Raw genomic sequence first — 16,237 nt, forward strand, 5'->3', positions numbered from 1 at the left:
TTGGGATATTTAAGAGCAGGCTGGACACACACCTGTAGGGGATGGTCCAGGCCAGGGGGCTCCAATCTTTTTAAGCACAAGATCACTCTTTGAATGTAAGTGCAATCCAGGATCTACCTCAACGCCAAAGACCCTCCCCTGCCTCCTTCCTGCTCCTCCGGCCCCGCTGCTGCTCGTTCCCTCCCCTCTGCATCCTCACTCACTTTTATCAGGCTGGGGGCAGAGGTTTGGGGGGCAGGAGGGATTCAGAACTGGGGCTAGTGTTCAGAATGCGGGCTCCAGCTGGGCACCACTTACCACAGGCAGCTTCTGGGTGCTGCAGGGGGCAAAGGCAGGCTCACCCTACCCTGGCTCTGCACCGCTCCCAAAAGCAGCCCTGCCCCCCTCTGCTCTGTGGAGATGGGGTGCAGGGTGGAGGGAGGGGCACCCTGACATCAGCACCCCCCTTCCTCTTCTTCCCGTGCCCTGCACAGCAAGAAAGAGGTTCCGGAGGCGAGGGGCAGCTCCAGGGTACCAAGGCGGAGCAGCGCGGCAGTGAAATGTCGGCACTTGACAGCCTCCCAGACAAACCCCTCAGGATCCCCTGCCACAGGGAGATCCCCTCTGCTGACCGGTGAGACCTGGCCGGTGCTGGGTCCTGCCGGGAGGGCAGGGGCCTGGCCTGGCCGACCCGAGGGCCCTTCCAGTTCTCCTGCTGTAGAGTCCATGGAGCCGGGCTCCTCCCCCCGCTCCAGCCTGGCGGGAAGGGGAAGAGCAGGGGGGGAGGCTTCGCTTTCACTTTCTTGCAGGCCGGGCAGGGCGGGCCCTGAGCGATGGCGGGTGAGTGAGGGGCCCTGCGCAGCCTCCTGCAGACGCAGGCTTGAGTTCCTGCGCCTGCCTGGGCTGGGGGGCTGCTGGGCTCTCCCCCATTCTTGCCCTTCCCCCTGCCTGGGGCCAGCCTCCTTCCCACCCCCCATTCCTGCCCACTTAGCCTGCTGCCCCCCATGCGTGGGGCTACCCCCTCGCTGGCCCCCCATTCCTGCCCACTTCCCCTACTGCCCCTGCTGCCTGGGGCTACCCCCCTCGCTTCCCTGCCCCCCATTCCTGCCCACTTCCCCTACTGCCCCTGCTGCCTGGGGCTACCCCCTTGCTTCCCCACCCCCCATTCCTGCCCACTTCCCCTGCTGCCCCCCATGCTTGGAGCTACCCCCCTCGCTTCCCTGCCCCCCATTCCTGCCCACTTCCCCTGCTGCCCCCCATGCTTGGAGCTACCCCCCTCGCTTCCCTGCCCCCCATTCCTGCCCACTTCCCCTGCTGCCCCCCATGCCTGGGGCTACCCCCTCTCTTTCCTGCCCCCCATTCCTGCCCACTTCCCCTGCTGCCCCCCCTGCCTGGGGCTACCCCCCTTGCTTCCCCGCCCCCCATTCCTGCCCACTTCCCCTGCTGCCCCCCATGCCTGGGGCTACCCCCCTCTCTTTCCTGCCCCCCATTCCTGCCCACTTCCCCTGCTGCCCCCCTGCCTGGGGCTACCCCCCTCGCTTTCCCACCCCCCATTCCTGCCTACTTTCCCTGCTGCCCCCCATGCGTGGGGCTACCCCCTCCCACCCACCCTTGCTGGCTAACACCTTTCCCCCTGCTGGCTAACACCTTTCCCCCCAACTCCATGTGGCCAGTCCCCAGGTCCTGCCCACACATCCTGCCCAGAACCAGCCCCCCTCCCATTCTGTCCAGCCCCCCCCTTTCCCCCGCCTGCTCCCTGGCAGAGAGGCGTCTTCCAATGGCCTAGTGCTGGCTGCACAGGGCGTGGGGCATGGCCAGCACTACGGACGTCAGTGGCTATAACTGCCTGGCTGGCTTGTGAAAAATCCACACCCCATGTAAAGTAGTGATGCCTACTCCCCCCCCCACTGCCCGTGAGAGCCGGTCCCGGCCTCCCCCCGCCCCATGGCCAGCGCTGGGCCCGTGAGAGCCGGTCCCGGCCTCCCCCCGCCCCATGGCCAGCGCTGGGCCCGTGAGAGCCGGTCCCGGCCTCCCCCCGCCCCATGGCCAGCGCTGGGCCAGTGAGAGCCGGTCCTGGTGGGAGGGGTCTGTTAGGTGGGGTCCAGCTGCACAGGTGTGGCAGTGAGGCGGGTTCAGTCCTCTGGCTCTCGCCGTGTGCGGGGTGCAGGAGCGTGGCAGAGCCTGGCCAGCTCCCTGCCCCCCCGGCAGGCAGCAGAGGGAGCAGTGTCCCTGCTGCGAAGGAGCAGACAGGCCCTGGCCGTGTGCAGGCCTCACGATTCCTGGAGCATGTTGCCGGGCTGCGTCTGGGGCTTCGCTGGTGCATCGGCCGCGCACCCTGCCCCTTGCCCTGCACAGCCACAGCCCTCCCGCTCCAGAGCTGGCTTCCTGACGCGCTGCCATGGGCGGCCGCTTCTCTCATCGCCGCTCCCTGGCTCCCCAGGGCGTTTAGCTGCTTCTTTCCCTGACGGGAAATGGCTGTTACCACCCCAGCTGCTGAGGGTGAGCTCCACGGCGCACGACACGGCCGCTCCCACCGCTGCCCCGGGAGGTCTGGAACAGTCCTTCCCAGCTGAGCAGTGAGCAGCAGATCCCACTGCAGGCTCAGTGGTGCCCGACTTTCGTCAGGCTGGGAACCGGCAGGGCCGTGCGGCTGCAGGAGAGTGTCCTGGGCCAGCCCCGTGCGGGGGTGCGTGGGGCTGTGTGGGAAGGGGGGTACGTGGAGGGCTGTGCAGTGGGCGTGGCTGTCCTCAGCGTGGAGCCCCCGTGTGAAGCAGCTGCCCAGTGGCCGGGTGCAAATGCCTCGTGGGCTGGCAGGGCCCAGGGGCTGACGAGGCTGCTCTCGCAGATCGGCAGCTCGGCAGCGTGCGGACCAGGTTCGTGGAGAGCGTGAGCAAAGCCGTGATCAACTCCCTCCTGGACGACCTGCTGGAGAAGCAGGTGCTGAACGAGGAGGAGGTGGAGGAGGTGAGGGAAGGCCACAGCAAGAAGAGTGACCAAGCCAGGTGTCTGATCGATGGGGTGAGGAAAAAGGGAGCCAGAGCCAGCGAGATCTTCATCCGGTGCCTCTGCTGCAGAGACGTGCACCTGGCCAGTGACCTGGGGCTGGCAGCCCCCTCGGGTGAGTGGGCCACAAAGGTTGGTTCTTGGCTCTCGTGGGGCAGTGCACAGGGGACACCTCACGTGGGCCCTGGCCTTTGGGAGCCCCACCGCGGGCAGGGCTCTCCCCCTCCAGGCGTCCGACTTGCACGGGCTGCTCCCGGGCCATGTTCCCCACTCGCTGCAGAATGGCAGAGCCGTTCTCTCTGCAAAGGCAGGCACTGTCTGCACTGGGTTCCCAGCAGGGAGCCAGAGAGAGCCCCCTCCTGCCCCTGGGCATCAGCAAAGGACGAGCAGCGAGGTGCGGCACGGCCCCACCAGCGTCCTGCAGGGAGCTCTCCCCTTGGAGCAGGGCCAGGCAGCAGCTGCCCCCTGGGGTACCCCGGCGCCGTCCCGGGACCCCGTGCTCCCAGACGGACATGGCAGCCGGGGGCAGGGCACGGTGTTGGCTCCACAGACCGGGGGATCCTCCCCACAGCGGACAGCCTGGCCCTGCCTATCAGCCCCCAGCAGGCAGCCCCGCCCTGCTGCTTCCTCTCTCCGGGACGCCGGCTGTTCTGCGTTTCTCCCTGGGCCGCTCCGGGGGATTCAGCTCCCGGCTGCTAACTGCCTCCTCTCAGCTACCGCAGGGGTTCCAGTGCCACAGCCAGGGCCGGCCCCCCAGGAGAACGAGCCAGGGTCCACCGCAGAAACCCAGCCAGCGCCATGCGAGGGCTGGATCCGGCCCTGCCCCCCGGAGGACGTCCAGCGGATCCAGAGGGAGGAAGCAAAGGAGGTGGGCTGGCCTGCTCCCGGGGGGCTTCCCCTGCCGGGTGTGTGCGGGGAGAGCCCAGAGCTCCAGCACGGCCTGCTCAGATTGTACCCCCAGCACCGCAGTGACCGTGCGCAGCAGAGCGCCTTGCACGACACCCTCCCTGACCCCCCCCAGAGCCCTACGCCATGCGCAGCAGAGCGCCTTGCACGACACCCTCCCTGACCCCCCCAGAGCCCTACGCCGTGCGCAGCAGAGCGCCTTGCACAACACCCTCCCTGACCCCCCCAGAGCCCTACGCCGTGCGCAGCAGAGCGCCTTGCACAACACCCTCCCTGACCCCCCCCAGAGCCCTATGCCGTGCGCAGCAGAGCGCCTTGCACGACACCCTCCCTGACCCCCCCAGAGCCCTACGCCATGCGCAGCAGAGCGCCTTGCACGACACCCTCCCTGACCCCCCCAGAGCCCTACGCCGTGCGCAGCAGAGCGCCTTGCACGACACCCTCCCTGACCCCCCCAGAGCCCTACGCCGTGCACAGCAGAGCGCCTTGCACGACACCCTCCCTGACCCCCCCAGAGCCCTACGCCGTGCGCAGCAGAGCGCCTTGCACGACACCTCCCTGACCCCCCCAGATCCCTACGCCGTGCGTAGCAGAGCGCCTTGCACGACACCCTTCCTGACCCTCCAGAGCCCTACGCCGTGCACAGTAGAGCGCCTTGCACGACACCCTCCCTGACCCTCTCCAGAGCCCTACGCCGTGCACAGCAGAGCGCCTTGCACGACACCCTCCCTGACCCCCCCCAGAGCCCTACGCCGTGCACAGCAGAGCGCCTTGCACGACACCCTCCCTGACCCTCTCCAGAGCCCTACGCCGTGCACAGCAGAGCGCCTTGCACGACACCCTCCCTGACCCTCCCAGAGCCCTACGCCGTGCGCAGCAGAGCGTCTTGCACGACACCCTCCCTGATCCCCCCAGAGCCCTACGCCGTGCGCAGCAGAGCGCCTTGCACGACACCCTCCCTGACCCCCCCAGAGCCCTACGCCGTGCACAGCAGAGCGCCTTGCACGACACCCTCCCTGATCCCCCCAGGGCCCTACGCCGTGTGCAGCAGAGCGCCTTGCACGACACCCTCCCTGACCCCCCCAGAGCCCTACGCCGTGTGCAGCAGAGCGCCTTGCACAAAATGCGCCCCCTGTCCCCCGTCTCCCCCCCCTCGGGCCCTACTCCTTTGTGCGGGTGGAGCCAGAGATGCAGCTGGTCTCAGCAATGTGATCATGTTGGATTTTGGCTGCACGGAGGCTCTGCTTGCTGCCTCTTCCTGCCAGCTACCTCGAAGCACTGGCAGCAGCATGATGCCCCGGGGTTGCTGCCCCTGATGCCAGAGCAGCTGCGGAGTGTCGGGCAGGAAGATGGTTCTGAGCCCTTCCTACACCACCTGAGTCGCCAAGAGGAAGCTGCGCTTGTGTGTGACTTGTGAGGGCGCTGCAGGGGCTGCGTGGCGCCCAGCCCCGTGCGACGCAGGCAGGCTGGTTTCGTACACACGGCCCACGAGCGGCCTCATGCGCCAGTGGCCCCTAAAAACACAGGAGCTCCGGGGGGCAGGCAGCGCTTCCTGGGGTTCTCGGCAGCCTCTGCCCAGTCAGGCCCCGGACGCCGCCAGACGCTTGCGTGGCAGTAACGCTTCCTGACGTGTGCTCCACCTCGCTGCGCAGACACGGAGACCCGGCTGGAGCCCAGCTCGCCCGCTCGGCCAGGGCCCGGCTGTAGTGGCCCTAGTGTGGACAGACTCGGACGGGGACTGGGGCCAGGATGACTCAGACCCTCTCCCCTCAACAACAGCCCCCTGCGAGGGTACTGGTGGGGCCCTTCTTCCTCCGCAGAGACCCCACTGCCTCCGGAGGGGCGGGAAGCGGAAGGGGGTTCCTTGGTCGTTCGAGACATGGCCTCTAACCTAGAGATGTGGGCACCGAACGGCTCTGTCCTGCCACGTGCTCTAGCCCGCAAAGTGAGGGCTGCACCGCGGCCGGCCCAGTGAGTTTCCCTTTCTTACAGATCTATCCCATCCGGGACAAGGCGACACGAACCCGCCTGGCCCTCATCATCTGTAACGTAGAGTTCGAGCATCTCCCCAGGCGGGGCGGGGCCGACGTGGACGTGAGTGGGATGCAGAGGCTTCTAGAGGGGCTGGGCTACAAGGTGGAAACCTACTGCAACTTACCCGCCCAGGTACAGGATCTCCCCACGCCACCAGGGACTGGCCCCGGCCCCTGGGGAAGCTGCTGCCACCTTGGCTTGGTTCATTCCTGGCTCAGTTCCCCCTTGGCAGGGCCTTGGGGGTGGGGTCCTCCTGGGAGCTGGCAGGAGGGACGGGAACACTGTCTCCAGGGAAACCCTCCGGCCACGCGGGCGCTAGCTGCTGCGCCCCCAGTCCCACTCCAGTGGGGCCCCCGGACTAGCATCTTTCTGGCTGTTCTCTGACCCTGCTGTCCCCGTGTCGCGCTCAGGACATGCTGGCAATGCTGAAGCAGTTTGCTGCTCGGGACGAGCACCAGACCTCGGACAGCACCTTCCTTGTGCTCATGTCCCATGGCGTCCGGGCAGGGCTGTGCGGGACGAAGAGCCACGGCGGGGCCACGGACATCCTTCCCGTCGACACCATCTACAGCACCTTCAACAACAAGAGCTGCCAGGCCCTGCTGGGCAAGCCCAAAGTGATCATCATCCAGGCCTGCCGGGGGGGTGAGCTCTGGGCCAGGCGGGTGGAAGGGCTCGCGGGAAAGGGCACCGGGGGCTGCCTGGTGTGTAACTGGTGCCCGTGTTCCCAGAGAGCCAGGGACACGTGTGGGTGAGCGACTCCGCAGAGCTCCCTGGAGATGGTGCCAGCCCTGCGCCGTGGCCCACCGAAGAGCTGGAAGATGATGCCACCCACCAAATCCACGTGGAGAGCGATTTCATCTGCTTCCACTCCACAACGCCAGGTACCTGCTGCCAGGGCGCAGGCTGGGGCTGGGGCTCTGCTGGGACGTGCACCCTGAACACCCCGGTCTGCCCGGGGTCCCTCCCAGCCCCCCGGCCTCCTCCTGGCCAGCCCTCGGGGCCTCGTCCTCCCAGCCACTCGCTGGGCTTGGAGGCACTGTCCTCCCATCCCCTCTGCACATCAGAGCCTGTGTTGGGGGCTGCCCTGTGCCCTGCTCAGGGGTTCCCAGGGCTCTGCCCTTGGCCCCTTTCCCCTTGCTCCCCGGACCAGCTCGCAAGACTCCGCTCCCCTTTCCGCCCGGTGGCTCTCAGCTCTCGCCCGGCTCTGTCCTGTCACCCTGCGCACGGCTCAACCCAGAGCCCTTCCCCTTCACCGTGGTCGACAGCCTGTGGGGCTGTGGGCCTGTTTCCGACCCCGCCCTCTCCCTCAGCATCGCCAAGATCCTTCTTTGCCTTCCAATCCCTCCTGCAGCTCCCACGGCAGCCCCCCAACAGCTGCCCCAGCCTCCTCTGGCCACCCGGCTCCTCCCTTTGCCTGTAGCCCGCCCAGAACCCAGGGACAGAGCCGCCTCCCTGGTCCGTCCGCCCCATTGCATCCCGCCCCGGCTCCCTGTCCGCCGTCCCATCACCTTCCTCTGCCCCAGCTCCCGGGGGCGGGGGGTGCTGCCGAGTGGGTCTGTGCAGTGGGGGCAGGGACTGGTGAGGCTGCTGCAGAACCCCTCAGCTTTGCCCTCCTCTCTGCTTCACTTCTGCCTTGGTGAGAGCCCTTCCCCCACCTCTGGGGCCTGTCTCAGCCGCGAGGAACAGGGCCGCCCTGCCCCATGGGACATAACAGCCTTTTGCTCCCCACAGACACCGTGTCCTGGAGAAGTCCGAAAACTGGCTCCGTCTTCATCAAATGCCTGATAGAGCAGCTCCAAACCAACGCCTGGCGCTTCCCCTTGGAGGAGATCTTCCGAAAGGTGGGGCTTCGGGGGCTGCCCTTCCGGCTGGGGCCTGGGAACGCGACCCCCGCTGCTGCCCCAGACCCAGGCTGCTCGCCTTCCCCCCGGGCGTCTGGAGGGCTCTGGACGTGCGCCAGGGCTGCCTGAGAGGGGCCCAGCGCTCGTCCCCGGGGGATTGGCCCCACACAAGACAGGGTACATTGGAAGCACCTGCCCCTGGTTGTGAGCTAGGCACCAGGCTCCCTGTGCCCTGCCTCAGGAGATGGGGGGCCAAAGGATGGGCCCCTCCAAAAGCCCACACAGTTAGGGGGGCCATCTAAGTGAGGTGATGGGAAATGCCACTGGGGGGGTGCTAAGCCCCATCCTGAGCAGAGTTTGGCCCCTGGCCCCACGGGGGGGGCCTGCCTCAGGCGGGGGGCTGCTCCGGCCCCACGGGGGGGCCTGCCTCAGCCCCACAGTAGGGGGGCCTGCCTCAGGCGGGGGGCTCCTCCAGCCCCACGGGGGGGGGCCTGCCTCAGGCGGGGGGCTCCTCCAGCCCCACAGTGGGGGGGCCTGCCTCAGGCGGGGGGCTCCTCCAGCCCCACGGAGGGCGGGGGGGGCCTGCCTCAGGCGGGGGGCTGCTCCGGCCCAGCAGCAGGGGCAGGTGTTCGTGTCCCAGTGGCGGGCAGACGGGCCTCCCAGGCCAGATCTGGCTCGTGGGGAGAGGAGCCGGCAGTGGAATGCGCCCGTAACCGTGAGTCGCTGTGTGCTGCAAAGGCAGGACAAAGCAGAATCAAGTGCAATGTATTCATCTTATTTTGGGGTCATGCCCGATTCCAGTCCTGTGGCCCACGGAGATGACAGAGGCCACTCACCAGCCGGGGTTGCCCGTGGCTGAGGTAAAGGTGCGGCCTGGCCACGGGGAAACCTGCCTTGGTGCTGCCTACTCTCTCCTTTGCTCTTCAAGGCCCCTGCTTGTTTGGTGGTCAAAGTGCTGCCAAGCCCAGGGACTGGGACTGATCTCCCCTTCCTCCCTGCTCAGGTCCAGCTCTCCTTTCAAAATTTTCCTCGTCAGATGCCCACAAAAGAGAGAACTACCATGCTGAAAAAGTTCTACCTGTTCCCCGGCCATTAGGACAAGCCCACGGTACGTATCTTGTTCTGGAGTCTCAACAGACACTGCCACTAGGGCCAGGAACTGCACGTTTGCGTAAGGGACGGGGCTCCCGGTCCAGACGGGGCCTGGAAGTCGCCTTCCGTTCTCAGGCCCAGCCTGCCCAAGATCTGGCAGTGTTAGATTCCACTTCAAGGCAGCTTCTCCGCTTGTGTTATTAGGGCTCAAGGCAGCTAGGTCTGAACCAAACTAAACTCGTCTCCCCGTGGACGGTGGCTGTTCGAAGGGAAAGGCCTGGACAGGCAATTTCTAGCAGCCAGAACCAGGAGCAGTTCTGTGCTGGAAGCAAAGCACGACACTGGCACCGAAAGGCCTGTTAGTTCCAGGGAGGCACCAGGGAGCCACAGGTCACTAGCGAAGCACAATTCTGCCCTGAGACTTGCACCTCTCCAGGAAGGAAGAGCAGAGGGAAACTCGGCATCTGGGGAGTGTCATTTCAGTCCCTCATGCAGCAATGCAATTCACTTTACACAGCTCGGTAACCCGCTCCAGAGCCCTGGGACGCTGAGCAGGAACCGGTGGGGGGAGGATCATCTCAAACAATAGCTTTGCTGAGACGAGACCAGGAAGCGGGTGCAGAATGTCTGTGTATCATCCACTGGGAGAGTTTACACTCAGCTGTGATGATCTTGCCCTGGGCTGGCTGGGACGCTCCTGGGGATGGGAGGCTGGTGGGAGGGTCAGGAAGGAAAGCAAGCGATCAGAGCAGTGAGCTGTGGGAAGAACTCTGCTTTTAGCTGCTGTAATGGCGGGGAGCAGGTGGAGGTGACACGGATTGGAAGGAGCTGGGCCCACGGCCGATCCCAGGCTTGGCAAGAAATAACAGTTGAGATTCATGGTGGAGAAATGTAGAAAATTCCTTTGGTGACAAACCACCTGAAGCCGACCCTCCCCAAGAAGTGGGGCTGCTGAGTGGGAGCTTGGGCCGCTGGTGGACACGGGTTGTGGGGCAGCGAGCCAGCGAGTTGCATTAAACTCAGACCGCAAACGACAGAGCAGGGAAGCTGGCTCTCCATCCCGGGGGGGTATTCCTGGCACAGCCTGTTCTGGGCACAGCATCACCAGCACGGCACTGACTGATTAGAGAGGTTCCCAGACTGCTCATTGCAGGGGAAGGCACCCAGTGCTCCCCGGTGTAGACTCTTCCCACCTCCTCCCCTCAGCCAGTCCTCTTAACCCCACCCCCAGCCCTCTGATCCTGGAGACCAGAGGCAATGGCCCCTTAATTGTCACTCTTCTCTCTCCTCTCCAGATATGGCAGAGCATTTCCTGGGGGCCCAGCCTCAGTCAGCATCTCTCCTCCTGCCTGCATCTTCCACCTGTAGCTTTCCTCTGAACAAGTACCTTCAACTTCTCAGCAGCCCCTTCCCTGGGGCGGTGCCGCCCGCTCGTGCCGGGGCTCCTGCGGCCGCCCAAAGGACTGTCTGAAATGCGGAGTCGCAGCCTGGCAGACACTGCAGAGCAGGCAGCCCCCCGGCTGCAGCACAAAGCCGATTGTTTCTCAGAGCTCTGCACCGGCAGCCCCCCAGCACTGAACTGGCTCTTCCAGCAAGAGACACCCGCAGCCCCACGGCTGTCAAGACCCGATAGCATTGGCCTCCCAGAGATCAGGGTGCACTCTGATCATTCCCTCCGAGTCCCCGGGTGGGCCGGTCAGTGAGTCTCTGCAGCCAGGGCTGGCCCGAGCCATTTTGGCGCCCTGGGCGCCAGGCGGGTGGCGCCACCCCCGAGGCACACGGCCCCACCTCTGGGTGCACAGCGCATGCGCGGGCCTGCCCCCAGGGTGCGTGGGCGGACGCACGGCGCATGCGCTGCCCAGTCGGCCCGGCCACCGCCGATGGTGCGCAGCCCGGGGCCGTCCGGTGCTGGCTGCCTGACCGTTCAGGGGCCTGTGCCCGCGGGGAAAGGGGTGCTGCTGGCCAGTGCTGCGGGGGTTAACCCGACCGGTGCCCCCCCGTAGGTTAGCGCCCAGCTAGCCCACCCCTTAGTCCGGCCCTGACTGCAGCGTCCGCCTTGGTAAATAACGAGTCTGCCAGGCGGGTTTTCAGAGGGAAGAGCCCCGGCTTTTGTCCCCTGCCCTCTGCATGCAAAGCCTCTGGCCTGGGCTTTCCCTGGCTGGCTGCCCCAGCTGAGGGTGGGTTCACACGTGGTGCTGCTTTCACTGGGCCTGGAGCCTGTCCACTTTGGTCTGACTGATGGCAAAGGTCCACCCAGCCCGGTGTGTGGTCTGCAGACAGGGGCAGTGCCAGGTGCCCTAGAGGGAGTGAACAGAACAGGGAATCACCAAGTGATCCCTCCCCATCACACATTCCCAGCCCCTGACAGACAGAGGCCAGGGACCCCTCCCTGCCCAGCCTGGCTAATACGCACTGATGGACCTGCCCTCCATGAACGTATCTAGTACCTCATGAGGATGCAGGCTGACTGTCCACCACCTTCCCACAACTCCCCAGTGCCCTGTCCCATACGTGCAGAGTCGTACAGCAGCCCAAAGAGCCCCGGGCTACGCCCCACTCACGCTACGGCCCACAGGGGAGCGCCGTGTCTTGGGCAGGGCTTTGCAGGGCAGCTGCTCACAGCCAGGCTAGACTGACCCACTGCTCAGATCTGGGTGCTAACGGGCAAACTCTGGGAAAACTCATCTGCTGAACTCTGAGGGCAGCCAGCAGCTGGCTCCTGATACCATCTGGGATTCAGCCCCCCCGGAATGGGAGGGACCATGTGAACTGAACTCACTGTAAGAACAGCCACACTGACCTCACTGAGTCATCCCCACTCGATGGCAGCCAGGCTGGCCCCTGCGATTTCCCAGCCTCACTGGCTGTTCCTTACTCAGGGATAATTCTCCATAACCCTGGGGCACACTCTGCCCAGGGTGGACTCCAGTGCCCAGACTGCAAGTGGCCCATGAAATTTGGCATAATGCCTAACCCTCCTTGCAGGAGGAGTACCAGTCGTTTGAATTAGGAGCTTTAATTCACACTACCTAGTCCTGCCTCGTGTAGCTGTGGGCAGGTAGTTCGAACTATGGGGCATTTTAAAATGGTGGCGCCCGGGAACATGCAAATGAAGCCCGGGATATTTAAATCCTGGGCTTCATTTGCAAGTTTGAATGCTGACATTAGCCACCCTAGTTCGAACGAGGGTGGCAGTGTAGACAGACCCTGAGCTACTTCTATGGCTGGGGCAAGGGAGTAAGGGCACGTCTATGCTTACCAGAAGATAGACGCTCCGGAGGCAGATCTTCTGGCATTTGATTGGCGGGAGTAGTATGGACTCCTAAATTGAATGCTGAGGGCAGCTCCTGCTGGCATCCAGTACTCCTCCTTTTGCAAGGGAGTAAGGGAAGCTGAAGGGAGCGTTTGCTCCCATCTGCCTCCCACGCTGTGTACGCGACCAAGGCTTGGCTTAAGGTAAGCCAACCCCAGCTACATATTTTGCATAGCTGGAGTTGCGCACCTTAAGTCAACCTTCTTGGTCTAGTGTAGACTTGACCTAAGTGACTCCTGGGACCAGAGCTATCCTTACCCTGCTATTGCGCTGTTCTCTGGGCATTCTCTCTCTCTGATTTCCATTTCTCATCTTCTGTGGTTATGTCAGAGCTGGGTTTACCGTGTCCTTGTAAAGCAATGAGTGTAGAAAGGGAGTGGCAGTTTGTGTGGCTTTTGGAGACAACAGGGCCATTTTAAACAGTTGTTTTCTGGGCTTGTGAACACCTCTTCACCTGGACTGTTTCTGGCCGTTTGTGCCCTCATTTCCAGAGATGCCAAGAAGCAGCAGTTACGAACTCCAACTCGTAATTTCATAAACTCCATGGAAACAGGGACTATTGGGATCTTCTAGTGTGTCCTCCTGTAAAGCACAGATCAGAGACCTGCCCTAACACAATTCCTAGAGCAGAGTTTTGAGAAAAACAACCAGTCTTGGCTGAAAAATGGTCAGTGATGAAAAATCCACCTGGACTCCTGATAAGTAAGTTGATCCAAGTTCAGCTGTGGGGACTCAGCCCTCCTAGAAATCAAGCCCTTGATGCCTACCATCCTGGTCTGATTGTATTCCCAAAACGGAACTAGGACAACCATGAGGCTCCATATGGAATATTTTTACTTGAAAGGCCATTCCCTCAGGGACAACGATATGGTACAAGGACAGCCTCCTCTGCAATGCAGGCTCCGGAGCAGCCCCCACTTGGTGCTATGGCAGTAATAGCCCTGAACTGGCAGGTAAATCCCCACCTCTCTTAACCCACTTCTGCTGCAGCACCTGAACGGTGATCACAGTCCATCATTTCTGCCCGCCAGGGGCTGCAGCAAGGAACACTAGACATTGACTAACCAAATTAAATTCAGTGCCTGCTAAATCAACGGCATAAAGTGTGAACTGTTTATATTCATCCTTCTACCCCCCCGCTCCTCCGACGTCTCACAAGTCTAGCAAAGCCTGACCAGCATTATCAATGATTTCCCCAACAACTTGAGCTGTTTCTTATGATGATACTTTAATTTTCCTAACTTGCAAAGCAAACAAACGGTGATTGATACTGAACAGGAGGGAGAAAGTCCCTCCTCACAGTGAGCTGCATTAGCTGTGGAATGACGCTGCCAACTCAGTGGGTGTGTCTAGACGACATGGCTCCGTCAATGGCATAAGGGATCTGACGACAAAGGGAGCTGGAGGTCGGCTGATCCCCGTCTAGACTACCGCCCTGTGCCGACAAACAGCTGATTGGCACAGTGCGGCGGCCATTTGAGGAAAATGAAGTGGCGATTATTTAAATCACTGCTTCATTTTGCTGTCTGGTAAACTCATCTTTGACGGAGCCATGTAGTCTAGACACACCCAGTGGTAGAATCTGTGCTAGCCAAGTGATGTGAGGTGCTGGGAAATGCACTGCAGCGAGTGACCCCATCGTGGTCGTAGAGCTGGGACACATCATAACCAATAGGCTTTGCCCATCCCATACCTACTAATCTTCAGAAATGCTAGTTCTCTCAAGTCTCTATCTCCCAGTGCTGCACATACATCCATATATGCCACTGAAAGGCGGCTCCCACTGTAGAACCCTGCAGAGGGAAAAATGTTGGCAAAGCTCACTGGACAAACCCTTATGGAAAGGACTATGGGATCCAAGTGCCAGGGACTATAGGGTCAGATGACTCACCAGTACACAGTAAACTTGTCTCCGGGCCACTAAGCCAATGATGGCTGGTGACAAAAAGCTGCAAAAAGAAAACATCTGGCCACTGTATTGCTTTGCTGTAGGTCAGGAACATCTAATCTGTGGCCCTTCAGGCTACATCTACATTGCGCATTCTTGCGCAAGACATGCAAATGAGGTGCAGCAATGAATATTGCCACCCCTCATTTGCATACCTAATAAGCTGCCATTTTTGCACAAGGCACTTTTGCGCAAGAGCCGTTCTGCCACTTATTTTTAGGCAGAACGGCTCTTGTGCAAGAGGGGGTTTTTGCGCAAGAAGGAGCAGTGTAGACAAGCTGAGCTACACCCTCCATTTTTAAGCCTCTGAGGGCATGTCTACACACACAGGCTACATCAGTGGTCCCCAACGTTTAGAGGCTCCCGGGAGCCCAGGAGGTGGGGCCACTCACGTGCCGGGCGCCCGGGGGCGGGGCCGCACGTCCGGGGGTACGCCAGGGGACTGGGATGCCCTTGCACCCGGCGCCGGCGTGTACTCTAGGGCTGGGGGCTGGGTCTGCCCGAGCGCCTTGTGCCGTGGGCCCGGGGCCAGCGCTGCTGCCTGGGGCCGGCACCAGCGCCGCTCGAGCACCGCACGCCCGAGCGCCCGCATGTGCCCCGGGCCTGGGGCCACCCGAGCGCCGCGCACCCAGCGCTGGTGCGTGCCGCGCGCCTGGAGCCACCGCCTCCTGTGTGCCGGGCCAGCCCAGGTTGTCGGCGGGCGCCATGGCGCCCGCGGGTACTGCGTTGGGGACCACTGGGCTACATCTACACTGCAGGCTTCTTGTGCAACAACAGCACGTCCACACCTCAAAGTGCATCACTTTTGTGATACGCTTTTGCACAAGAGAGCGTCCACACTGCATGGATGCTCTTGTGCAAGAAAGCTCTGATGGCCATTCACATAATGGTCGTCAGAGCACCTGTGCTTTTTTGGATAGGCTCTTTTTGTGCAAGAAACCCTTGTGGAGTGTCCACACTTGCCTTTTGTGCAATAGCTATAGCGCAAAAAGGAGTTATACCTCATAAAAGGAGGTTTACCTACACCGGAAAAAGCCCTCTGTTCTTCCGTATTACTGCCGCTTTACTTGCAAAAAGCGCATTTGAGGTGTGGACCCTCCGCAGGTTTTTGCGCAAAAACCTTGTAGTGTAGACATAGCCACAGTACTGCAACTTGCAGTGGTGGGAGGGAGTTCTCCTATTGGCATAAAACGCCACCTCTGGAAGTGGCACCAGATTTGTCGACGGAAGCAGCTCTCCTGCCCACATTATGTTGCTTGGTGAGAAGAATATTCATGTTCCGGAGCTGACGTCTACACTGCAGGCTTCTTGCGCAAAAAGCTTTTTGAGGAAGAGCTCATCAGCAAAAACTTCTTGCACAAGAGTGTGCGTCTACGCTGCAAGGATGCTGCCTCGCAAGAAAGCTCTGGTTGCCATTAACAGAACAGCCGCCAGAGCACCTGTGCTTGATTCGATTGGAGCGTGTCTGAGGTGCAGCCGCTCCCTGAGTTTCCTGCCAAAGCTCTGCGGGGCAGCCCTCCCCTGGGTTTTGCCAGCACAGCAGGCAGTGTGACTAGCCTGAAGCAGCGCCCCTCCCTGAGCCCCCCACCCCCTCCCCTGCAGGCCCGCTCTGAGCCCCCCTGCAGGCCCCCTCCCCTGAGCCCCCCGCCCCCTCCCTGAGCCCCCCCCCCCCTCCCTGAGCCCCCCGCCCCCTGCAGGCCCGCCCTGAGCCCCCCGCCCCCTCCCCTGAGCCCCCCCTGCAGGCCCGCCCCCCGCCCCGAGGCCCCCGCAGCCGGGCGAGCTGGGGGGGCCACAGGCAGGGGCAGAGCCACGTGCGCGGGGGGAGGGCGGGGCCGGAGCGAGTCTCCAGTCGCACTGTCCACCCGCCCTGCAGGCCGGGGGCGGGACCAGGCCTCTTGAGTGACATGAAGACCGTGCCCACTATGCTGCCCCCTCGCGCGGCCCCGGAAGTGCTCCGTCCAATTCCGGTGACGTAGGCACGCAGCAGGCTGAGCCGCCAATGAGCGCGGGGCCTTGCCGGGGAGGAGACGGGTTTCCATTGGCTCGCGGGGGACGCGCTGTGATCGATCACTGGACGTGCCCCTATGTGATCACGCCCCTCGGGTTGGGACCCCCGAT

The 16,237-nt window shown here is 62.8% G+C and overlaps 1 protein-coding gene across 1 annotated transcript; it reads left to right on the forward strand.

Annotated features, from left to right (window-relative positions):
• Window positions 1-659: 659 nt before the first annotated feature.
• On the forward strand, window positions 660-13,274 carry LOC102454294 (caspase-1). Its single transcript, XM_075905066.2, has 9 exons — window positions 660-819; window positions 2,825-3,097; window positions 3,696-3,850; window positions 5,881-6,054; window positions 6,333-6,567; window positions 6,654-6,806; window positions 7,657-7,766; window positions 8,770-8,874; window positions 10,154-13,274. Exons 1-8 carry the CDS (start codon window positions 813-815, stop codon window positions 8,860-8,862), a joined length of 1,200 nt encoding a protein of 399 aa, XP_075761181.2. The 5' UTR covers window positions 660-812; the 3' UTR covers window positions 8,863-8,874; window positions 10,154-13,274.
• Window positions 13,275-16,237: the final 2,963 nt, after the last annotated feature.

This window comes from Pelodiscus sinensis, chromosome 21 (genome assembly GCF_052426305.1).
Source record: "Pelodiscus sinensis isolate ZL-2025 chromosome 21, ASM5242630v1, whole genome shotgun sequence".
In the NCBI taxonomy this organism is placed as follows: Eukaryota; Metazoa; Chordata; order Testudines; family Trionychidae; genus Pelodiscus; species Pelodiscus sinensis.